At 42.3% G+C, this 25,550-nt stretch overlaps 3 protein-coding genes and 1 long non-coding RNA gene across 9 annotated transcripts in view; 2 read left to right on the forward strand and 2 right to left on the reverse strand.

Moving 5' to 3' along the window:
* LOC5503952 lies at window positions 1–6,826 on the reverse strand. Of its 5 annotated transcripts, XM_032372197.2 has the most exons (10): window positions 6,669–6,826; window positions 5,877–5,900; window positions 2,668–2,697; window positions 2,547–2,582; window positions 2,269–2,328; window positions 2,114–2,167; window positions 1,819–1,926; window positions 1,295–1,330; window positions 1,185–1,214; window positions 1–517 (listed from the first exon to the last, which is right to left on the reverse strand). In XM_032372197.2, the coding sequence occupies exons 1-10, from the start codon at window positions 6,718–6,720 to the stop codon at window positions 420–422; spliced, it is 528 nt and encodes a 175-aa protein (XP_032228088.1). In that variant the 5' UTR covers window positions 6,721–6,826; the 3' UTR covers window positions 1–419. The 5 variants fall into 5 exon arrangements, with proteins under 5 accessions (XP_032228088.1, XP_032228089.1, XP_032228091.1 ...); XM_032372198.2 differs by lacking the exon at window positions 2,668–2,697; XM_032372200.2 differs by lacking the exon at window positions 2,269–2,328.
* Window positions 5,117–25,550, forward strand: part of LOC125561941 — a 23,013-nt gene continuing 2,579 nt past the window's right edge. Inside the window, exon 1 of the long non-coding RNA XR_007307654.1 lies at window positions 5,117–5,272. This is a non-coding gene — a long non-coding RNA (uncharacterized LOC125561941). The remainder of the gene's footprint in view (window positions 5,273–25,550) is intronic.
* Window positions 14,167–20,706, forward strand: LOC116614782. 2 transcript variants are annotated; one of them, XM_048726964.1, is made up of 2 exons: window positions 14,167–17,755; window positions 18,755–20,706. In XM_048726964.1, the coding sequence occupies exons 1-2, from the start codon at window positions 14,943–14,945 to the stop codon at window positions 20,160–20,162; spliced, it is 4,221 nt and encodes a 1,406-aa protein (XP_048582921.1). In that variant the 5' UTR covers window positions 14,167–14,942; the 3' UTR covers window positions 20,163–20,706. The 2 variants fall into 2 exon arrangements, with proteins under 2 accessions (XP_048582921.1, XP_032232082.2); XM_032376191.2 differs by having other exon boundaries at window positions 14,168–20,706.
* LOC5503958 overlaps window positions 20,405–25,550 on the reverse strand; it is a 15,025-nt gene continuing 9,879 nt past the window's right edge. Inside the window, exon 9 of the mRNA XM_048726965.1 lies at window positions 20,405–21,069. Within this exon, the coding sequence (XP_048582922.1) occupies window positions 21,006–21,069 (64 nt within the window). The 3' untranslated portion in view covers window positions 20,405–21,005. The remainder of the gene's footprint in view (window positions 21,070–25,550) is intronic.

Below are 25,550 nucleotides of genomic sequence, written 5' to 3' on the forward strand. Positions count from 1 at the left end.
TCAATGAAATAGACATTGTCTGTTTTTTATTTCATTTCTTATTCATTTGTGTTTAGTTTCTTATTCTGTACACAATCTCTGAAGCATTTCACCTCAGGAATCTACTTAATACGTACATAATCCACGGCAAAAACAAATCAGTAATTCTCTATTTCCTGGTCTATAAAATCGAGAGCACGTGCTAAATTCTCAATGTCCAAGTTACTTAATTTTAATCAAAAGCTTATATTTCCATTAACTGCACTTTTTTGCCTTAACTGTGGATTATAAGGAGAACGTTTTTGTGGTTACCATGCTATTTCGAATATCTCTGAAGTTCTGTGCCATATTTTTTTTCCAATCACTGAATTGTACATAACATTACTAGGTGGGCGATTTAATGTGTTTAATTGTAGATCTGGAAGCTCAGGTGGCTGATTTTACTTCTTGTCGACACACTTGATAACCTGGGAATCAACCTCTAGGTACTGCAGAAGCCAGTCACAGTCTGGGCTGCAGCAAGCATTCATGTTTCGTCCTTTGGATGGTAAGAATAGAAACATCTTCTAGCAACTGTAACATACTATATCTTAGACTATGTAGCAAGGGTTGGGTTCAGGGGACTTGCTCTCCCCCCCACCCCCTAACCACCAGAGACACCCCTCTCAGCTGCCAAAGACCACCCATCCAAGAATTGGCAAATTTAGAAGAGCCAGAATGTTCCATCCTTTAAATATTAGCAATATTGAAGAGTCAGTTAGCAACTTTGTATAGCCAAGAGGAGGTGGTCACTCTCAAATTATTGGTAACATTCTCTCAAGACATGGACAGTTTTGATATTTATGAATTTTGATTCTAAAATGACAGCTGCCAAGCAGAAAGGTGCATTTGTGTCCATTCCAGAAGCAATTGAAGCAAATGAAAAATATTCATTCTAGGTCAAGCCAAAGGTTCATTGGCTTAAAATAAAATTATGGCTGAGCTATATGCAATAGTAGGGTGCTGCTCATGTGTCCCCTCCCATGCCTTTATTTTATTAACTTGCCTTTGGCTGTTAGAAGCATACACTATATTCATATCCATCTTAATCCATTTCCACAGGTGCACACATTTTTAAAAGAGCACCTGTGACTTCTGATTTGTAGGCATGGTTACCAAATTTTGACATTGACTTATATGTATTATCTAAACCATCGTTTACTTACTGTAGTTGCTGCTCATGTGATACTCAAGCTCTGCAAAACAATAAAAATGCAAATTCATGAGACAAATAGAAAGCAATTGGTACACAGTAATGATGAGTTCAAGTACTCACCTCTCTTACGCAGGAAGCTTTTGAAATCATTTGCCCCTAAAACAGCCAAGTTTTAATGAGTCATATTTTATTGGCAGTGGTAGTGGCTATGGTAATGTGAAAGGCTGGTATTTATTCAGGCTGCCTATGTTCTCTCATTTTGACCCCCAAGAAATGGTTTTCATATGCTTCAGGCATGAATCAAGTATTTGGTGGAGAATGTTTCTTTTTATAGGCTCCCAACTACCAAAGCAGAATTATTCAGGATTCTCTAGTGTTTAATTCATGATATTCATTGGAATAATTTATAATGTCACATTGCATAAGGTAAACTCAAGTGAATCCCTCAAGTGAAATGAAAAACTGTTGGTGTTAGTGAGGGCTTCAATTTATTCGTGTAGAAATTACTAAAAATTGATCTCTAGGCAACTAGAGTCAGCTTGAGTTAGTAAAGGAGCTTAATCGTGTTGAAATTACATAAAATCATTTTCTAGAGAACTTGAAGTTATCAGGGTTTCACATAATTCTATTTTCGAGATACATACATCTCTTTGAGTTCTCTCCGCATAGATGGCTCTTGGATAGATCGATGTGGTAACTTTCCAATGCAAGCTTGGCTGGCCCCTCACAAATCACTTGCTCCTTAGTCTGTCCTATTACAAAAATCAGGTTAAATGGATTAGAGTCATTTCAGATTATTTTAAAACCCATAGTGCTTGAACATTTTTAAAAACGTTCACACATTTTTTTCCAATAAAACAAAAATATACAAACAAAGAGTAAAAATTGAGAAACAGATTTAGACAAGTGCTGGTGAGAATTTTCTCGATAAAGACTAACGTTTCCTGTCGAATGCTCTCATTTCTTCCAGTTTTTCTCGCCTCGAGGAGTAGGCTAAAATTTAAAAAAAAGCGATAAAATTGGTATGGGCAAGTATTTGATATCTATAGCTTGTGTTTAGTATAGTGCTTGGCAAAATTTTTATTGAGACTAACGTTTTTTCATCTTGGCGAAGCCTGTTATTTCCTCCAGTTTTTCTCGTTTCGAAAGGTACGCTGAAGAATAATTGAGGCCAGTGGTAAAAATCGTTGAACAGAAAAACAAATATCTCAGAATTCATTGAAGTTAGTTAAAAAAACTAAAAAAGTTATTTGAGGTTTATTATCATTTATTTAATTTTAATTTTTAATTTAATTTTTTTTTTGAGAGATGAGAAGGAAAAAAAACATTGTCATTACATTCCTTGATGCAGATATGTTAAGATAGTACTAACAAGATTTTGACTCAAGCTCTTCGGCGTCTTCTATACCTGAAACGGTTAATAGGATTTGCGTGTATACCAAAAACATAGAGAAAAACACAGGTGCACTTTTTTTTTTCAATTGACTACTAACGTGTTTCGTTCTCAGGACCTTCCGAAGCCACTGCAAATGAACGAAAAACCACTTAGCTTTCCGCCCCCAAACGGTAGGTAAAATCCCATTGTCATAATTGTATAATGGTTGCCCAATTAGTAAAAGTAAAGCTTTTCTTATTGGGAAAGCATTTACCCAATAAATACTCGACTCTCTCATCTAAGGTTGTGGATGTTATGGGCATGTGGTATTTTCCATTTTTCCCTACTTTTTATCGCCTTTTTATTTCTTTTTTTGCTCTACTATTTCCCCACCAAATCCTTTTGGACAGAGCCAACTTTTGATCTTTTCTCAACGATATAGCTTTTTGCCTAAGAATTATAATTTTGTTAACTGACTTTTTTATACTTTACCTGTTTTTAAAATAATTAAGCTATAATTGGAAATCGGTATCAGCCAAGTACAGAATATTGTTTTTTTTTCTGTCGAAAGTCATTCATCTATAATATTAGGGAAACTACCCTGTGAAAAGTATTCCGGCTCGCCATCCCTTTAGATGCTCAGGGGTTTAGCGTTTGGTATGCATTATTTTTCTATTAAGCTTATATTGCAAATGTAGCACATATGCGCTCAGTTTAAAGAAAGAAAACCTCTTACTTTGATTTTTTAGAGTTTTCAGTCGGTGCTTTTATGTCGATGATTGGACATTAAAAAGGCGTCGTCGCGGAAAGACAGGGTTTATTACGCAATCTAATATAGAGGGAAGAAGAAGGTGTGTTTTTCGTCGCTTATGTTTGGCAATGTCTACTAAGTTACTGTTTTGCAAGAAATTTGAGTTATTGGAGACAAACATTAATTTCCTGAAAATGCGACTTTATTTTCATAAGAGTGAATATTTAGTAAATAGAAATGACAAGTTAAGGACTTACTTAACCTAGCTCTGTAGTTTACTAAATGAGCAACTGAAAAAAAAAACAGTCCATCAAAAACTAATCCGCTTTACGTCTTTCCACTTATATTAACAGCATCGAATCATTGATTGATCGGCAATTTCCTATTTTAACGACACATTCCTCACTTTTTCTAATTTTCATTATTACCGTCCTTCCAATTTTCTTTAGAAATTTCTAGTCAACGCCTAAAGCAAAAACGAGTTATTCCCAATAATTATTTATTAAAGCCTTTAAAGTATTTTAAAGAGATACTTCTTTTTGCATATTTGTCAAAATATCCCCTCAAGCATTCTATGATTCTCGCCTTGTTTAGCTTCGAGAGCTTTCACTACTCAATTGAAAAAAAAGACTAAAAAGGACAGGAAATTGTTTTCATCACATCATAGGCTGTTTTGTAGTTTATAAGATTTAGATCAACGTTCTCGCTCCGTCTGTCACCTGTCTAGCTATTGTAAGACCGATGGCGTCTCGCCAAACAGTTTTCCAAGCTTAGTTTAGCGTTTCGCCGAACAGTTTTCTAAGCTTAGTTTAGCGTTTTGCCAAACAGTTTTCTAAGCTTAGTTTAGCTTTGCCGAGGAAGACTGTTAACTCCTTATCCAGTTGTTCTTCCTCAGAGACCGACAATATTACTACCGTGTTAGTTAGGAAGTACGGTAAATGCAATAAATATAATGGTTTTAATTTAACATTAACTTTTATATAAAAGAATGTGTTTTAATATCTGTGTTATTGCGGTATGTATAACACCCAAAAGATCCGATACCAAATGTTTTCATAATGCCTGCATGAGTTATTACGTACATTATCTTAGAAATCTTTCACCGAATGAATATCATTTAATTGATTTAAGACTTTGTTTGCGCTATTGAACTTTGGTAAATTACATTGGATTGCTTTTATAAACTAGGAAAACATTTTCTTAAAAGTGCACCGAAAATCCCAAACAAATCGAATATGGATAACAAAAAATTAATGTTTTATTTTTGCTTATCAAAAACATGCCAGGTGCCCTTTCGTCTCGTATCATTTCATCAGCTAAGTCTGAGTTTTGCGCTAATTTTTGCTCCTAGCCTCAGTGGATTAATCGCTTCTAAGATCTGCTTATACCAACCTTCCGGGCTAGGGAAGAAAAAAAAAATGAAAATAGAAAAAGGTAAACATTTTGATCACCTTTAAAGCAACCCTGATTTTTTTAAGCGTTCCCTTTTTTTAACATTTAATAACATGCAATCGAGGGTTTTTTAAAAGAGTGGCTTCCTAAGGCTAGCCTCAGCAGTTTTTAAAATATGTAAAAATAAAACGATGGCTTAAACTATCACTCATCGCCTGTATAAATCAACTTTCATAAATCAACTGTGTAAAGAACATTTTTGCAATATATTTCCACTAATAATTTTTTTCACTAATATTTTCAATAGATCGCGCCATGGTAGTTTTTAGCGTTAAAAATGTTGAGTTATCTAATCAAATTTATTTTCTTTATCTTGTATCACTTTCATCTTAAAACAGATTTCTCATTTGGTTTTAATCTCAATTCCTGTATTATTCATTAGAGAATTCTAAGCAATGGTGCTTGTCTAATCTAAACGTTCTCCATCAAAATATTGGGACTTCGCAGACCCGAGCCGATTAACCTGATTATTGTTTGGATCCAACGAAAAAAAATTCCGTTGTATGTCTTGAGAACGAAGGTTTGTATCATATATAGTTTTCTCGTTCGATTATTTCTATTCCCTTAGAACACCATTAGCCAATCAAAATAAGATCCACTTTTGCTGTTTGACCTTGCGTTTTCTGATTGAAACATTTTTTTCCTTTTTCCTAATCACATTTTTCTCATGTAACCACACCATTTCATTAAGGGAGTTTTTCAAGCTCCCACATAAACACACGTCTATCTATAGCTTCAGAATTTGCTGAGTTTGTCGTTATCAATACTTTGAGAAAAATATTCATGATTCGGTCCAAGCCACTCTTTCTCACCTTAGCCACGAACATTTTTACATCCAATGAAATATTCGGTATCAACACCTATCGCATTTCATCTATTAGCTTCTTTTTTCTTTAAAATGAATCGTCTTAAAATATGTGAGAAAAATTGGTTGCCTTCAGGGTGTCGATAAATGCAAACGTAGATGCATATTTTTGTTTTTTTTCATTTGATGTTCCTGAGTAATGAAATACCTTATATATACCTATATATTGAAAATATCTGCGGAAAACGTTTTTGTTGTTTTTGTGCCTGAGAATTGATGCAAACGTTGTTCTCTTTTTTCATTTTAGATTTAAACTTACTTGTTTCTTCTCTTGGGAATGCCCCTGTAAAAAAACACAAAGGCAAATATTTTACTTCACCACACCTTTAACGTTTTGCTAGGGTTTCAACCAGCAGCAGTCTGTGCTTGATTCCCCTGTATGAATAATACCAGTATTCCCTATCAAAGGGAATATTCCTAAAAAGGGTCATATTAATGTTTCAGCCAAAAGCAAAAGCTGAAGAACTGCTCTTTGTCACCCACAGTAAGGGGTAAATTACGAATTGCGTCCGTTGCGTTATGTGAGGAGATGTCTAGGAGTAAAGTCGCAGTAAATTTTCTATTTTCCCGTTTAAAAAGGGGGGTCGAGAGCCAGTTAAAAGCTCGACTTTTGTGACCTTTTGCTTTATTACAGTTTTAAATTTGCTACAAACTTAACTAGGATTTGAATACGAAAAAATCATTAAATATTTACGTGTTCGCGTTTGTGTTTTTCATGTGTCCGCCACATTTTGGTAAGGCTGCACGCATTTTACTTAAACACTAACATTGGCTACAAACTTTTTATTACAAAAAATACAAAACATACAAAAATGAAAAGTTATTTTTTAAACTTGTTCTCCATTATCAAAACTTTTTGAAATTGTGTATCTTTTTTACAAGAAACTAAAAATGATCTTATCTTGTCTTAACACGAAAAGGCGGGAAATCTTAGCTTCCTTCTGAGGCTGCTGATATGGTGATACTAGCCTGCGATTAATTGCTTCAAATTGGATGGGAATAGGAACAGAGAAAAATAACATTATATCATGCGGAGGAAAATACTACTTACATGTAATGGCGACAACGCAGCCGAGAAAGAGAAGCGCTGAAATCTTATTCATTCTGATGCTATTCAGGCCTCACTTCTTCCCACCCTGTCTTGCTTTACGCACGAAGTGAGCTTATACAGAATTAGTGCAGCTTTATATATCATTCGCTCACTACCTTACTAAAGGCACATCACCGAACAGTGAAATGCTTGTTAGTGATTGGCTACCGACTCAGAAATAACCCAAACGAGGCTATCCCGGCGTCCAATGGTATTTCCTTATAGATTGCTTGGATTTGTTGATTTTTACTCCCTCGGCTCGTCACCTGGCCGGGTTCTCACGACATCAAAAGGCTTTTGTACCGATGGGACAGCCAGTGTAGAGTAAAGTAATTTTATTTCATTCCAATCTAAGTCTCATTCACGGTAATGGGTGTTTGTTCAAGCCGAACGAATTGTAAAATATTTATCTCTTCCAGTTTTGTTTCATTTGTGCAAACGCGTAGGCCACGGCAACTAATAAGCAAATAACTATTCTCAACTCATAAACTCTGTTAAACCTAAACCCGGGTATTTGTTTATGGGATTATTTTGTGTGTGGCTTTAAATTAACCGCAACATAACTAAATAACTTGGATCAGAGAGCTTCGCTGTTCTCGTCGGGCGCAGATCACTGTTTATTGGTTTTGCGTGTGAGGCAAAATGAATCATAGCAAAAGATGCGCCAAATGCTTTTGTCCAACACTTTCAAAAAGGTGATTTCGCTAACACAGTTAGAGCTGAATTTAAATTTGATGTCGATCTGAATTAAAATAAGAATCACGTCGTTAATATTTCAGAATGGGAAAAAAATCAATTAGCTTTAAAGAAGTCACGCCTCCACAAAATAAACTGTTTTTATGGGGGTCAAGTTAGTGTGTGTCGTATAATTAAGAAATATTTTAGAATTTTTAGTTCGGTTTCTCGTTAAGAAGGGACTGTGAGTGTTTTTATTAATACATGCTTTTGTTGTTATTATTCCTTAGAAACACTATTTGTGTAGCTATGTATATGCCATAGGCAACAAGGAAACGAAATCGAGTAAAACTAATTACATTCGACATAGTAAGTAAAATTCTATAAGAATGTGATGACTCGATACTAGAAAAAAATGGCAGAAAATTTCCCTTATATCCTAACGTTAGAACCACAGCTAAGACTCATTTATGTCATGTATCTTTGAATCAAATATGAGAAACAAAAACATCTTTCGCGTATGCATCAATAGAAAATCCTGGAAATGAATATTTTATAGTATATTTAAAGAAGTCAAACACTCTTATAAAGTGTTCTTAGGCCAAAATATGACCATTTGTTCACTTTTATTATATATATTTTTTGTATTTTTTTTTAATATTTTACTACTACTGGTTGAAGCGGAGTTTCTTTCCTAAGGTACGTCCAATTAATTTCCCTTAAAAAGTTTTCTTCGCCAATTAACTTTTCTTTTTTCTAGTTCGTAAAATATTTAATATGTTTCCGCGCTTGTTGCCCTGGAGGTGCTTAGCGAAACCAAAACATTGCCGTCACCCATGGCATGCATCAACATTACCCCGCGAAATTTCCAGCCGTTCCTATGTTTCACTTTGGCGGAAGATAAAGACCTCCTATACTGATTTTATCCCAGATTATCCCTCAACCAATCTCCTTTCGTAAATTAAAGAACTCTTTTGAGGACAAAAACGTGCAAATAATAGTAACTTTCTCCCCGGAGTAAATGTCTGTCAGTAAAATTCTCGCGCATAGTTTGTAGTTTTCATATGAAATCAACAATGCGTCGTTGCGATTAATGGGTTGCGCCGTATTTCCCCCTTGCGCGCTTCAGCCTAAGGTACCATTTTGTTATCGTCCTCGCTCAGATAAGCGTTGCACATAATAATGAATGTGCTTTATCGCGCTCGGTGATGGCGAGCTGTTCATTACAGTGTAGACAGCCCACAGCATTCCGGCGATCGCCATGATATGATTTCCCTTTCGCCGATGACTATTGGGATGATTGTAAAGATATGTGGATAATACGTGCAGGGACCGATTCTTCTGCATCTGTTATCTTGCGGTGCAATATATTGCATAGAAGAACGCGCGCTTTTTAATTTTCGTCTTTGCGCTGTTTCTCATCGTGAAATTTCATTTTCGAAAGAGTGGCCGAACTCAAAACACTCACACTTAGACCTTCGGTGACATAATTGCGCGACCTGTGAAACCATATTAAAAGACAATAAATTTCGATATAGCATTAGTCTATAGTACGGTAATTGTGTTTATATGCGATCCACTTTTCGTACGTGGGTGAATCATCGGTCAAAAGAGACTTGTCTTTCAGTATTAATTCTAAGAATACTCTAGTGTGCTTACTTTTGGTTAAAACCGTTCATTCTTATATGTTTAGCAGAGGCGGGTAACATACCGTCTATATTTGTTAGCGTCTATTTGTGTGCGTCTATATCTGTGTTTTGTTCGAGTATTGCCATATATTTTTTAAAAACCTTTTCCGAGTTTCTTGTCTCCAAAGTTTCTTTCATATTGTATAATGGTCAAGTTCATCATATTTACTCATATAGTTTTCACCACAATGATTAGTCGTCATTTACCATCCTTCGCCTTACGGGCATTTTGCTTCCACGCAGATTCTTTTACTATTTCTTAGAGTGTCGAGGAAAATAGGTTGATACTTTTTCGTTTGACACTCAGTTATTCTGTGGATTAGTTTTAAACTCAATTGGTTTTGGGTACTTTGTTATTTAAAAAATTAATGTATTTTGTTAATAAGAAAAGCCGACATCGCCAAAACAGCTTTTGGGACATTCGAAGTAAAAGCGAAATCACCTTTTGGACTAGTTCTGGAGATTTGTCTGGAGAAGGCAACTGTCTTAAGCTCTTTTCTTATAAACGCTCTTTGTTTTTGACATCGATATTTTATCGTATGTGGTGTAGGATGGACCAATTTTTAGCCGCAAATCTTCGAGATGTTTTATAGTTTGTCGCGTCCAACGCGCTACGAGCGAGTGTAACAAAGTGAGTGTATGGACACCGGCAATGCGACATTTAACCTGTCATATATTTGCAAGTTTGACAGATAACAGATAAAGACCTTCTAATTTTTCTGTGTTATTAACCAGACTGGAAACATTTTGCCAAACAAGCCAAGACTCACAATAGAGCCATCGGAAGAAAACTCCACTAGGCTTACTGACGCGCTGTAAACGATTCCCTTACAAATTCTCTTCGTATGACATGGTTATATTTCTTGGTTTCGATATATCGTTTTTTCCCCAAATTTGCCTTGAATAACGTACATGTGCGATTTACAATCAAGAATCGGGCCTTTTTCATCGCTTTTATAGGTATATTTGAAAGCAGTTTTAATCATTTCGAATAAATTTTATTCTCACGATCCCAATACTATTGACCCCACGATAAATCTGTCCTAATTCGTGTAAAGTGAAATCTTTTCCTTCAAGTGACTCTCAGCCCCGTATAATATGGGCTAAACGGGCTTATTGTTTCAAAGGCGGTTGCGGATCAAGTCTCACTGATTAAGTCGTAGAGGTGTGACATGGACGCGTTCGAGTCGGTTCAAAACCAGTTGTAAAGAACAACTAAACATTTACGTGTTTCAAGGAACGCATCCATGAAGTTATCACCTGTTGAACAAAACATCAATAGTACAAGTGCTGTGATTGGCTCTTGGACAAAAAGTAGAATAGTATGCACGCCCTGATTGGTACTTTTGTTTGCTTAAGGTGCGTTTCTATCTCCATAAGTAATTTTATAAATAAAACCCATCTGAGGACCCTTATTAGCAATAATTAGAATAATAGTAGTAATAGTAATTGGCTTATCCACTCCTTTCGTAGTGTTTCTCATAAACTTACAGGAACACTAAGCAAAATTACAACCGTTTATTTGAGGTGGACGGGGACACTTGATACACTTGGTCATTTTTTCAAGAGGTAAACAACCCGTTCAACCAACCGAAAGGAACTATCCATCTTGGTCGCTTTCATGACCGTTTACATCGCGAATAGACACCAGAATAGAAATCGCAAGTTAGAGCGGTCCTTATCGAGTGTGGTGACGTCTTTGTATCGCATTTCCTTATTATCCTAAAAGGGCCATCTGCGTCAACGCAAGTATAGCTCTACCCACGTCTCGCACCTTAGGAGCGCATTGTTCAGATTGTCACGATGTAGTTGTTAGGAGCGCATTGTTCAGATTGTCCCGGTGTATTTGTTAGGAGCGAATTGTTCAGATTGTCCCGGTGTAGTTGTTAGGAGCGCATTGTTCAGATTGTGGCCGGTGTAGTTGCTAGGAGCGCATTGTTCAGATTGTCCCGGTGTAGTTGCTAGGAGCGCATTGTTCAGATTGTCCCGGTGTATTTGTTAGGAGCGCATTGTTCAGATTGTCCCGGTGTATTTGTTAGGAGCGAATTGTTCAGATTGTCCCGGTGTAGTTGTTAGGAGCGCATTGTTCAGATTGTGGCCGGTGTAGTTGCTAGGAGCGCATTGTTCAGATTGTCCCGGTGTAGTTGCTAGGAGCGCATTGTTCAGATTGTCCCGGTGTATTTGTTAGGAGCGCATTGTTCAGATTGTCCCGGTGTATTTGTTAGGAGCGCATTGTTCAGATCGTCCCGGTGTAGTTGCTAGGAGCGCATTGTTCAGATTGTCCCGATGTAGTCCTTAGGAGCGCATTGTTCAGATTGTCCCGGTGTAGTTGTTAGGAGCGCATTGTTCAGATTGTCCCGATGTATTTGTTAGGAGCGCATTGTTCAGATTGTCCCGGTGTAGTTGTTAGGAGCGAATTGTTCAGATTGTCCCGGTGTAGTTGTTAGGAGCGCATTGTTCAGATTGTGGCCGGTGTAGTTGCTAGGAGCGCATTGTTCAGATTGTCCCGGTGTATTTGTTAGGAGCGCATTGTTCAGATTGTCCCGGTGTATTTGTTAGGAGCGCATTGTTCAGATCGTCCCGGTGTATTTGTTAGGAGCGCATTGTTCAGATTGTGGCCGGTGTAGTTGCTAGGAGCGCATTGTTCAGATTGTTCCGATGTAGTTGTAAGGAGCGCATTGTTCAGATTGTCCCGGTGTAGTCCTTAGGAGCGCATTGTTCAGATTGTGGCCGGTGTAGTTGTTAGGAGCGCATTGTTCAGATTGTCCCGGTGTAGTCCTTAGGAGCGCATTGTTCAGATTGTCCCGGTGTAGTCCTTAGGAGCGCATTGTTCAGATTGTCCCGATGTAGTCCTTAGGAGCGCATTGTTCAGATTGTCCCGGTGTATTTGTTAGGAGCGCATTGTTCAGATTGTCCCGGTGTAGTTGCTAGGAGCGCATTGTTCAGATTGTCCCGATGTAGTTGTTAGGAGCGCATTGTTCAGATTGTCCCGGTGTAGTTGTAAGGAGCGCATTGTTCAGATTGTCCCGGTGTAGTCCTTAGGAGCGCATTGTTCAGATTGTGGCCGGTGTAGTTGTTAGGAGCGCATTGTTCAGATTGTCCCGGTGTAGTCCTTAGGAGCGCATTGTTCAGATTGTCCCGATGTAGTCCTTAGGAGCGCATTGTTCAGATTGTCCCGATGTAGTCCTTAGGAGCGCATTGTTCAGATTGTCCCGGTGTATTTGTTAGGAGAGCATTGTTCAGATTGTCCCGGTGTAGTTGCTAGGAGCGCATTGTTCAGATTGTCCCGATGTAGTTGCTAGGAGCGCATTGTTCAGCATGTCCCGATGTAGTTGCTAGAAGCGCATTGTTCAGATTGTCCCGATGTAGTTGCTAGAAGCGCATTGTTCAGATTGTCCCGATGTAGTTGTTAGGAGCGCATTGTTCAGATTGTCCCGATGTAGTTGTTAGGAGCGCATTGTTAAGCTTGTCCCGGTGTAGTTGTTAGGAGCGCATTGTTCAGATTGTTCCGATGTAGTTGTAAGGAGCGCATTATTCAGATTGTCCCGATGTAGTTGTTAGGAGCGCATTGTTCAGATTGTCCCGGTGTAGTTGTTAGGAGCGCGTTGTTCAGATTGTCCCGGTGTAGTTGTTAGGAGCGCATTGTTCAGATTGTCCCGGTGTAGTTGTTAGGAGCGCATTGTTCAGATTGTCCCGATGTAGTTGTAAGGAGCGCATTGTTCAGATTGTCGCGATGTAGTTGTTATGAGCGCATTGTTCAGATTGTCCCGATGTAGTTGTTAGGAGCGCATTGTTCAGCAATGTCCCGATGTATTTATTAGTTTCCCTCCTACGTCACGCTTACGCCATGCACTCATGGCAACACTTCCACAGGAGCACGTGATCTAATCTGATAATGGCTGACGTAATTCAGCTCTTTTTGTAGTTATATTTTAGCTTCGTTTCTTGTGATAGCTTCATCTCCGCAATAAAGCTCAGGGATAATTCCGAGATAGATTCACAGATAGCGTTAAGAGTATTTCTGGTCCCAATTAAAGGCTGTCTGTGAGGAACGTGCTTTGGTCTTTTTTACTATGCTGAAGAACTTTATTTGTTTGTTTGTGAAGCAAGAAGACGTCACATAAGTAGATTTGCAAGCACACCTCTTGTTACATTTGCATCCCAGTGATTGATCCTGCCCTCTGTTCGTAATCCAGTGGAATTATTTCAAAAGGTTTCATATTTCATTGCAGAACATTTTAATACAAATATTCAAAGCCTTCTGAGCCGGTACTAGCGGGTTTTTCTTAATTCAAATAGTTCAGATATCAGGAATTGTCGCATATGAATGAAATCAGATATCAAAAATTGTCGCATATGAATGAAATCAGATATCAGGAATTGTCGCATATGAATGAAAGGAACAGAAAGAACCAGCTTTTCCCGCAAACCGAGCACTGAAATTTTTCATAACCGTCTCCTTGTGTACTTACATACCCGTACTTACATAACCGTCTCCTTGTGTACTTTACAGCCCCGCTGACCACCAGACCGACAACTTTACGAATACCTCGGGTTTTATCTGCTTATCAATGATTTAATGAGGGTAATAAAGTGAATACAGAGTATAAGATTTGCTTCGGTTCTAGTACACATAAAAAGTGCAAGTTTACAAAGCCATCTCTTTAAACAGCCTTTACACATACACAGCGGCGTAGCATAATAAAAGCCAAAACAAAGACGGACAGAAAACACTTGGCTGGAGCTGTCTGACACCGATTTTGTATAAAGGATTAATTAAAAACGTATCATTTGTTTGGTAGTTTAGATACATTTTGCTTCCTATAGGAATCTCTTTCTCAAGCATTTCTGTACATTTCTGGGGCGTGTCTGAAATGTGCATAATCGACGCACGCGCTTGGAGGTTGCTGAGAAGTATAACATTTTACGAAAGTGTTTACGCGCAATCCTTTCCAGGAGTTGACATCGACTATTTTTAAAAGAAAAGAAAGAAAGAAAAACTGCTCGATTTATCCTTGTAGAAATTACACAAAATAGTATCTAGGAAATCCAAAGCTAGTTAGAGTTACGGGCAGTTCGAGTTATTGGAGTTCCACCCTGTAACGGCATCCGCATGCCATGGATAACCCCTTAGTTATTTTTAGTCATCTCATTACGTCACCAATCAATGTAACGCTAGCGATCACGTGACCTTAGCTTTATAAATGCAGCAAACTTGTAAAGCCCCTAAGGCTCACAGAAATTCGACGGGTTCACACGGGTTTAAGTTAGCGCCGCCCTAGGCCAAACTCGCTGTAAAGCTTACCAAGTTCTTACACGCAATAAAACCCTAGCCTTGTGGAATTTGTGAGTACTTCATCAAAGTTTCCCGGATCTCTCCGCCACGCGGAGCTGACGCCGCTACAGTCGAATTTCTGTTGGAAAGCTGAATCCCTGCCGATTCAAGCAAGTCCTCAGTCAAGTCAAGTCCAAGTCAAGCTTCCCTGAAGCTCTAAGCCCATCAAAGGAGAAAAGGCCAGTCAAGTCCGCCGACCCCTAGACCCGAACCGCCCATCCGAAAACCGTAAGTCCGTTCCACTTTTTCTACTAATTTCGAAAATTTGGTTCAACTACAACCGGATACGCAGAGATTTCACAACAAAGGAATGCTCTCTGCATTACACAAAAGTCAAAAGTTTCAAACCACATGAAGACAGAAAATTTTGAAGTCATTCTCAATTAGAATTCACAAACTGATTAATCATCTACTGGTTTCTTCAGTATATTGCCATTATTCTACGTCGTCTGTTCGTTAATACAAAAAAAATAAAAAAACTTTGTGTGACTTATCATCTTGCCGCTCGCCGCGACCATCTACAATAAGAATTTAAGAATGGCCGAACGCCCCAATGCGCCCGCCCCAATCAGCGAAAATATCCCCGAGAACATTGAGAGTTTTTCAGAAAATATAATTCCCCATCAGTCGGTAGAGCCCGAAACTACAACGTTAAGATCACGTACCATGACCGAAAAGGGTTTAGAGTACGCAAAGGAACTTAAAGCAAAAACCGCAAAAGCCGCGACCGACCATTTCCGGCAAGTCATATCCGATTTCCTGGCACATTTAAGCTCATCAAATAATAAAGACCAAATATTGAAAGAACTTAGTCATTGCAATGCCCTAGCAGAAAGCGCAACAACGAAATTAAACGACTTCTACGATCTCATAAAAGAAACGCCAGATTCACAAGAAGTGGCCGATTCACAGTTAGATATCCATCAGTCGATTAATGAGGCTAAGAAAATAGCCCATGAGAAGATAACAACTCTCGAGTACCAAGCTGACAAAATGTCAGTAATTTCCTCTGCGTCACACTCTTCACGGAGATCATCAAAAAGCTCGAAATCCGCAAGAGATACTTTAATAGACGTGCGAGCAAAGCGTGCTGCCTTAGAAGAAAAGATCAAATTTAATAATTCAATCTTGGAACAGGAACAAAAACTAGCAAATCTTAAACTGCAACAAGAATTAAATGCAACAAAAGCCGAAGAGGCCGTTTATAAAGAAGCGATCTCGCTAGAAGAGTTTGAACTGCCTATCGAGAAAGAGAATTTAATAAGCCGTTTCCTGTCCGAGGCACAAACAACCAAACCTGTTATCACAGATCCGATCCAAAGTTGCTTATCTCCCTTTAACTTTCCTAACACCGAAAGTTCTCTCGTATACACTAAACCGCAGCGACCCCTTACCGCCAACACGTTCGTGACCTTTCAGACCACTCAAGTACCTGAGAATCGTCCCTTCATCAGCCAATCCCAAACAAACCCGCCATCAACACTTACCGCTTGGCACAACGCACAAGAGTTTACGCCGAAAAGCTCCACTGTCTATCAGGAAATTCAAAATGCACAGCCAATGTCACACAACCAAAATGTGCAGTCATCTGACCCGTCACGCCATTACAATGGGATACCGAATCAAAGCGTCACACAGTCCTACCAACAGCCCTTGCAGACAGATAGCGTCAAACAAATAGCCGAAGCCCTTGCTAAAGTCACACAACTCCAGCGCTTGCCGCAAGCTAAGCCAGACATCTTCACCGGGGAAGGGCCCCACACGAAATTCTTTATCTGGGAAACAGCGTTTGATGCATTAATAGACACTGCCCCGGTGAGCGCGCAGCAAAAGCTTTATTTATTGTATCAACATCTCGGCGGCAAGGCTAAAGTAGTAGTAGAGCAATTACAGTACATGGTTGGCGCAGATCCCGACACTGCCTACCGTGAAGCTAGAAATAAGCTGAGAAACCGCTTCGGACGCCCAGATATAATAGCGACAGAATTTGAAACAAAACTAACAAATTGGCCAAAGATAGCGCCTAACGATGGAAAGGGGCTACGCGAATTTAGTGACTTTCTGTATCAAGTGCAAGTTGCCAGCGCGCACATGTCAGCCCTTAAGATTTATGAGTTCCCTTCAAAAATACAGTCCCTAGTAGAAAAACTCCCGGGATGGTTCGCGACAAAATGGTCAATCAAAGTGCAAGCACTACAACAGGAAAGGGGGTACAGCGCGTTTCCTAGCTTTAGTGATCTCGTCACAGAAGTATGTTTTCACGCCGAGCGAATGAACATTCCTCAACTCACACCGACCAAGCACTCTAGCACTCCAACTCCCATACAAACGCACCGCAAGCCACAAGAGCGCATTCACAATGTACTCCTAACTAAAACCGAGGCCCAAAAGAAGGAAGCATTGGTTAAACACACAGAAAAAAAGGTCTGCCCGTACCATAACAACGCAGCGTCGCACAACCTAACTGAATGTAAAAGGTTCAAAGAACTCCTATATGAAGAAAGGCTAGAGTTCCTAAAATCAAATGGGCTATGTTTTAAATGCACAGGAAAACACTTTCGTAAAGACTGTGAAGAAACTCCTCCCCGATGCGAGGCCTGCAACAAGAACCACCTAACTTTGCTTCACGAAGACAGAAGCGCCCCCGCTAAACCTGCACCCCCTAGCCCCCCAGAAGCATCAGCAACATGCACACAAGTCTGCGGAGGGGAGGGGACCGGTAGGTCGTGCGCCCGAATAGTCCTTGTCAACCTCACACATGAGTCACAGCCACACAAAAAACAGCTCACATACGCCGTCCTCGATGATCAATCGACAGACGTATTCATCACGGATAGTCTATCAAGATTGCTAGGAATAACAGCACCGGAGCTCGACCTAAAGGTCAATACTATAATCGGCTTCAACACAATTCGTACAAAAAAGATAACTGGTCTACGAATTCAAGATATCAAAAACGAACACGCGCACGTCAGGATTCCGTATGCATACACACGCGAGTACATCCCCGCCGCACAAAGCGATATCGCTAGTCCCGAAGTAGCGAAGCAGTGGACCCACCTCGCACCCATCGTAGACCAGATCGCATACAGACCGGACATAGAAATCGGACTACTCATCGGTCGAAACGTCCCGGCGGCCTTCCAACCAACTGAAGTGATAGCAGGAAGCCCTGAAGAGCCATGGGCCGAGAAGTACAAGTTTGGTTGGACGGTAATCGGTCGAGTGTGCAAAGACAGAGATGATGACGTGACAGCTCGTGTGAATTGTGTGACGGTAGAGAGAGAAGTCCTACTCGAGCACAACGCTTCAAGCCATACTACCGTACAGCCGCCCTTCGTCCGCACGACACCATCCAAAGACATGACAAGCCCGCAGCAAATACGCCAAATGATGGAGCTTGACTACACAGAACTCCACCACGACCGAAGTAAACAAAGACAAGGAAAAACAGAATCAAGAGAGGACATACAGTTTAACAATATAATGGAGATAGGTCTACACAAGAACGAGAATGGAAACTGGGAGGCACCCCTACCATTCAGAGCAAACGAGGTACACCTACCAGACAACAAGAAGCACTGTCTACACAGGCTCCTCTCACTCAAACGGAAACTTCTTGGTAATGACAAGCTTAGAAACGATTACATCGCCTTCATGAAAAAGGTTATTGACCGTGGTCACGCAAGCCGAGTCCCCGTCGACCAGTTGCGTACATCCCCTGGCAAAGTGTGGTTTCTCCCCCACTTCAATGTACAGCACCCTCGCAAGAAAGACCTCCGCGTGGTGTTCGACTGCAGTTCAGTATACGAGAACGAGTCCCTAAACAAGAACTTATTACAAGGACCCGACCAGCTGAACTCACTCATCGGCGTCCTCATGCGCTTCCGAAAAGAAGAAGTAGCCTTTACCTGTGACATCGAGCAAATGTTCCACAGTTTCTATGTTAATCCGGAGCACAGAGATTTCCTGCGCTTCCTGTGGTTCGAAGACAGCGACTTAACCAAGCCAATAGTAGAGTTCCGCATGGACGTGCACCTGTTCGGCGCAGCATCGTCGCCCGCGGTCGCAAACTACTGTCTTCACCAGACTGCAGAAACAGGCAGAGAAAAGCACGGAGATGACGCAGCAGAGTTCGTACGCCGAAACTTCTACGTGGACGATGGTCTCAAGTCCCTTCCCACAACAGAACAGGCCGTGCGCACTATCAAAGCCACACAAGCAATGTGCGCGGACGCGAACCTGCGACTCCATAAATTTGCCAGCAACAGTAAGGAAGTTTTAGAAGCACTACACCCTGAGGATCGAGCCAAAGACCTCAAAGACCTAGACCTCAACCACGACAGCCTACCAGTCCAAAGATCGCTCGGTACTTACTGGTGTATAGAGTCGGATACACTAGGATTTCGTATCGAGCTAAGAGACAAGCCTCTTACAAGACGCGGTATACTCTCCACCGTCAGTTCAGTGTACGACCCCTTAGGAGCCGTGTCCCCCGTCATCCTTACCGGGAAACAGATTCTACAGGAGCTCTGCAGTACCCATACAGACTGGGACGAGCCCCTCCCCGAAGACATCCGACCACGCTGGGAAAAATGGCGCACAGAGTTACCGCTTCTCGAGAACCTCAAGTTCCCCCGATGTCTCAAGCCTCCTAACTTTGGCACTCTGACTTCTACTCAAGTCTGCAACTTCTCAGATGCTTGCCACAACGGAATCGGACAAGTCTCATACCTACGCATGGTTAACGAGAAAGGAGAAGTCCACGTAAGCTTTCTAATGGCAAAGTCTCGAGTGGCACCCCTCAAACAAATCACAATACCCCGGCTGGAACTCACGGCAGCAGTAATATCCGTGAACGTTTCAAGCATGGTCGAGCTTGAGCTAGACCTACAACCCACACCACAGCGCCTCTATTACACCGACTCGGAAATAGTCCTAGGCTACCTTAACAACGACGCTCGCCGTTTCCATGTGTATGTCGGCAATCGTGTGCAGCACATCAGAGATCAAAGCGAGCCAGAACAATGGTACCACGTGCCAGGAAAAGAAAACCCAGCAGATGAAGCATCTAGAGGAATGACAGCCGCACAACTTATCGAAAATAAGCGTTGGTTCAGCGGACCACAGTTCCTTTACGAGAACCCCACACCAAGCAACCAGAAGCCGTCATCTCAGCTAGATCCAGACGATGCTGAGTTACGCAAAGAAGCCTCTGTCCTCTCAACTAGTACCACTATGCGTACACAGTACTTAGATACGAAGCACTTCTCACACTCGTCTTCTCTACTGCGCCTCAAGCACGCAATCGTTCGCATCCAACGGATGATAGAGAGACTACGCCCAAACAAGACACACAACTGGCGACCGACAAATGGCGCGTCTACAGTAAAGGAGCTATGGGAAGCAGAGAAGTGTCTATTCAAGACTGCACAAGCCACCACTTTTGAGAACGAAATAGATACACTGCAAAGAATGAAAGGAAACAATAGCAAGTTCGAAGATCGCAAAAGCGCGCGCGATCGCAACAACATCATCAAAGCCACCAGCAATATCTACAAGCTAGACCCGTTCATAGACGACGAAGGTCTACTACGAGTTGGTGGTCGTCTTAGAAATGCTGAAGAAGAATACCAACTAAAGCACCCTCTTATCCTACCAAAAGATCATCACGTGACTACTGCTAAGGACGGACAACACAAGTGCTTCGAGCGTCCCGTCCACAAGCTTATCATGCTATTAGCAAGGGAAGATTAGTCAGCTTAGTCCAAGACACAATGAACACTTTCCAAATTTCAAGATATAAAGGACATTCTCAGTAATTCTTATATAGCTAAAATATACCAGCTTCATTTATAACAAGCAAACAACCATAAATCAAATTTAGGCTATCAATTAGTAATTTTCAATCAACAAATCATAATTTCCTTATCATTATTAATTAAACAAAAATAAGCAATCAGCTAGCATCGCAATTCAATGCTTAGAATATAAACATCTTTTATGCAATTTATACTTTATTTTCTTAATAAATGTAGGCACATTTAGGGAAGCAGTGTAACGGCATCCGCATGCCATGGATAACCCCTTAGTTATTTTTAGTCATCTCATTACGTCACCAATCAATGTAACGCTAGCGATCACGTGACCTTAGCTTTATAAATGCAGCAAACTTGTAAAGCCCCTAAGGCTCACAGAAATTCGACGGGTTCACACGGGTTTAAGTTAGCGCCGCCCTAGGCCAAACTCGCTGTAAAGCTTACCAAGTTCTTACACGCAATAAAACCCTAGCCTTGTGGAATTTGTGAGTACTTCATCAAAGTTTCCCGGATCTCTCCGCCACGCGGAGCTGACGCCGCTACACACCCGACATTGATGCTGATGGCGATTTATTTTGTGCATTTGGTTTTGCCTTACTTCTAATACCATATGGGCCGCGTCTCGCGAACATGGGCGCGTCACGCGAAAATAGGCGCGTCACGCAAAAATGGCCGCGACACGCAAAAATGACCGGAATAACAATGACTATGTAAAAAAGTACAAGAGATCGGACCCTACAGCATGACTAGGCCGTTACGATCTTTGTCCTATCCTGATTGTTTACACATATGACTTGTTAGAGATCCCCAAAGTGTCGTCTGGACTTGCAAGAGGAGCGCCTTGCCTGGAAATACAAAATACACACATAAAAATTAATACTTGTCATATTTATATGCTAACCAATGGGCTGGAAATATGGGTGATTTGAGATATAGCGGATAACGATGACGTTCTTGATCGCAGTCTTCTAACAGCATTGTCACCAGTTTACTTCGGGTCGATTACATAATAATCTCAGATAATTTTTAACGGAAAACGCGAAAAGTATTTCAAAATTGTAAAAACAGTGTGTCTATTGGAAGTTTCTTCGAGGTTGTGAATGATAATTCAGAGCGGATGGCCTGTTTAATAGCGCAGATTCTAATAGATTCTTTTGTCTCTTGTCGGTTGAGGTTTCCGACGGACCTCCGGAAGTAATAATCTAGTGACAATGCGGCTTTAAATGTTATGACGGCAAAATAGTCTTCTAAACAGGGGCGTGCCTTAAATGTTATGATGGCAAAATGAGGTTAAAACTCCCTTTGGCGGATAACGCCACTGATCTATCGGTTTATAGTCGTGTCGGCATAGTGTACGTTAAATGCCTGTTAAACCACCACTCCCCTCCATGACTCCACATCAGACCTACACCACCCCTCCCCACCATGACTCCACATGAGGCCTACACCACCCCTCCCCTCCATGACTCCACATGAGGCCTACACCACCCCTCCCCTCCATGACCCCACATGAGGCCTACAACACCCTCCCCTCCATGACTCCACATGAGGCCTACACCACCCCTCCCCTCCATGACTCCACATGAGGCCTACACCACACCCCTCCCCTCCATGACTCCACATGAGGCCTACACCACCCCTCCCCTCCATGACTCCAAATGAGGCCTACACCACCCCTCCCCTCCATGACTCCACATGAGGCCTACACCACCCCTCCCCTCCATGACTCCAAATGAGGCCTACACCACCCCTCCCCTCCATGACTCCACATGAGGCCTACACCACACCCCTCCCCTCCATGACTCCACATGAGGCCTACACCACCCCTCCCATCCATGACTCCACATGAGGCCTACACCACCCCTCCCCTCAATGACTCCACATGAGGCCTACACCACCCCTCCCATCCATGACTCCACATGAGGCCTACACCACCACTCCCCTCCATGACTCCACATGAGGCCTACACCACCCCTCCCCTCCATGACTCCACATGAGGCCTACACCACACCCCTCCATGACTCCACATGAGGCCTACACCACCCCTCCCCTCAATGACTCCACATGAGGCCTACACCACCCCTCCCCTCCATGACTCCACATGAGGCCTACACCACCCCTCCCCTCCATGACTCCACATGAGGCCTACACCACCCCTCCCCTCCATGACTCCACATGAGGACTACACCACACCCCTCCCCTCCATGACTCCACATGAGGCCTACACCACCCCTCCCCTCCATGACTCCACATGAGGCCTACACCACCCCTCCCCTCAATGACTCCACATGAGGCCTACACCACCCCTCCCATCCATGACTCCACATGAGGCCTACACCACCACTCCCCTCCATGACTCCACATGAGGCCTACACCACCCCTCCCCTCCATGACTCCACATGAGGCCTACACCACACCCCTCCCCTCCATGACTCCACATGAGGACTACACCACACCCCTCCCCTCCATGACTCCACATGAGGCCTACACCACCCCTCCCCTCCATGACTCCACATGAGGCCTACACCACCCCTCCCCTCCATGACTCCAAATGAGGCCTACACCACACCCCTCCCCTCCATGACTCCACATGAGGACTACACCACCCCTCCCCTCCATGACTCCAAATGAGGCCTACACCACACCCCTCCCCTCCATGACTCCACATGAGGCCTACACCACCCCTCCCCTCCATGACTCCAAATGAGGCCTACACCACACCCCTCCCCTCCATGACTCCACATGAGGACTACACCACCCCTCCCCTCCATGACTCCACATGAGGCCTACACCACCCCTCCCCTCCATGACTCCACATGAGGACTACACCACCACTCCCCTCCATGACTCCACATGAGGCCTACACCACCACTCCCCTCCATGACTCCACAATCAATCAATCAATCAATCAATATATTTTATTTGGTACCCTTATACATAATTATATATCAGGTGTTTTTCCAAGTAGTTAAGATAAAAAGGAGGTTGTCATTATCCGTGGTGTGCATTTATTCTTTTAGGCATTCAAATCTTTTTCTTGTGCAGTCAAAAATATATTTTGCAGTTTCCCTGTTAATGATCTCGTTTCTTTGATCCATGGTAATAATAAAAAGGAAAGCTCTTTCAGATGTCATTGCATTTAAGTTGATATTAGTTTTGTCTTTGATAACACTATAGTATGCCTTTCTAATCGCGTTGTATGTAGGGCATTTTACAAGAAAGTGTTCTTCGTTTTCTATTCCATTTTTGCAAATCGTGCACCTCCTCTCATTTGGGGGCACATATGGTTTGGCATGTCTACCTGTTTCGATGGCCAAATTATGATTGCTTAGTCTTAATTTTGTGACGGCAATTCTGTGTTGTACATTATTAATTTGGGTAAGATATTTTTCAAGTTCGTAGACCACCTTGAAGGTCCTGAAAGTTCGCAATTTATTCTTTTGGCGTGGGTCTCTTCTACTATCATTGTGAATCTCACTTAGCCACACCTGTCGCTCGATATCTTCAAAGCGCATCTTTATTAAATTTATAGACGTGTTTGGGGCATCAAGCCATATATAGCCCAAGCCTGCTCGATCTAAAATGTTTTTCAGTTTGTGCACCCAAGTTACCTTGCTGTTATTTTCTAAAGAATCTAGGAAAGCCAACACAGCAAGTTTACTGTGGTCAGAATTTATCATTTTTTGCCAATATTTTATTGCTCTACATTTGGCTTTTAAACGCATTGGAAATCTACCGACCTCGGATCTACATGCATTAAAACTGCAGTACCTGTTGACGCCTAGCAGCCAACGTATAAACCTTGTGTGTACAGATTCTATGGGGTCTTTTTCTAGTTTGTCATTGCAGTCTGTTCCCCACACCTCGCTACTATATAATAGAATTGGGGTTACAAGGGTATCAAAGAGCCTAAGTGTTAGAGTTATTTTGTCTCTAAAGTGGTTTCCCATTTCTTTTCGAAGCTTATACAAAGCTTTTAGTCCGACCTTCTTTATTTCTTGCTTTGCTAGGCTGAAGTTCCCAAAGGTGCTAAAATGCACCCCAAGGTATTTATATGACTTGACAATGTCAACTTTACTGTTTCTGTATTTAAAGAGATAGTTGTTCATTGTTTTCCCAGAGTTATTAAATATCATTATCTTAGTTTTTTCTAGATTAACAGTGAGTTTTGCTTCATCACAAAATTCGCTTAGTTTGTCTAAATATTTTTGTAGCCCCCACATGAGGCCTACACCACACCCCTCCCCTCCATGACTCCACATGAGGCCTATACCACCCCTCCCCTCCATGACTCCACATGAGGCCTACACCACCCCTCCCCTCCATGACTCCACATAAGGCCTACACCACACCCCTCCCCTCCATGACTCCACATGAGGCCTACACCACCCCTCCCCTCCATGACTCAACATGAGGACTACACCACCCCTCCCCTCCATGACTCCACATGAGGACTACACCACCCCTCCCCTCCATGACTCCACATGAGGCCTACACCACCACTCCCCTCCATGACTCCACATGAGAACTACACCACCCCTCCCCTCCATGACTCCACATGAGGCCTACACCACACCCCTCCTCTCCATGACTCCACATCAGACCTACACCACCCCTCCCATCCATGACTCAACATGAGGACTACACCACCCCTCCCCTCCATGACTCCACATGAGGCCTACACCACCCCTCCCCTCCATGACTCCACATGAGGCCTACACCACACCCCTCCCCTCCATGACTCCACATGAGGCCTACACCACCCCTCCCCTCCATGACTCCACATGAGGCCTACACCACCCCTCCCCTCCATGACTCCACATGAGGCCTACACCACCCCTCCCCTCCATGACTCCAAATGAGGCCTACACCACACCCCCCCCCCCCCCTCCATGACTCCACATGAGGCCTACACCACCCCTCCCCCCCTCCATGACTCCACATGAGGCCTACACCACACCCCCCCCCCCTCCATGACCCCACATGAGGCCTACACCACACCCCTTCCCTCCATGACTCCACATGAGGCCTACACCACACCCCTTCCCTCCATGACTCCACATGAGGACTACACCACCCCTCCCCTCCATGACTCCACATGAGGACTACACCACCCCTCCCCTCCATGACTCCACATGAGGACTACACCACCCCTCCCCTCCATGACTCCACATGAGGCCTACACCACCACTCCCCCCATGACTCCACATGAGGCCTACACCACCCCTCCCCTCAATGACTCCACATGAGGCCTACACCACCACTCCCCTCCATGACTCCACATGAGGCCTACAACACCCCTCCCCTCCATGACTCCACATGAGGC

Source organism: Nematostella vectensis, chromosome 4, assembly GCF_932526225.1.
Source record: "Nematostella vectensis chromosome 4, jaNemVect1.1, whole genome shotgun sequence".
In the NCBI taxonomy this organism is placed as follows: domain Eukaryota; kingdom Metazoa; phylum Cnidaria; class Anthozoa; order Actiniaria; family Edwardsiidae; genus Nematostella; species Nematostella vectensis.

Excerpts from the sequence above, each read along its gene's own strand:
- LOC5503952 (XM_032372197.2), bottom strand. The coding sequence starts at position 6,720 with ATGAATAAGATTTCAGCGCTTCTCTTTCTCGGCTGCGTTGTCGCCATT. Across the intron at positions 2,168-2,268 it reads CTTCGCCAAGATGAAAAAAC|CCTACTCCTCGAGGCGAGAA; the intron begins GTTAGTCTCAAT and ends TTTAAATTTTAG. Across the intron at positions 1,331-1,818 it reads CGGAGAGAACTCAAAGAGAT|GGGCAAATGATTTCAAAAGC; the intron begins GTATGTATCTCG and ends TGGCTGTTTTAG.
- LOC116614782 (XM_032376191.2), top strand. The coding sequence starts at position 14,943 with ATGGCCGAACGCCCCAATGCGCCCGCCCCAATCAGCGAAAATATCCCC.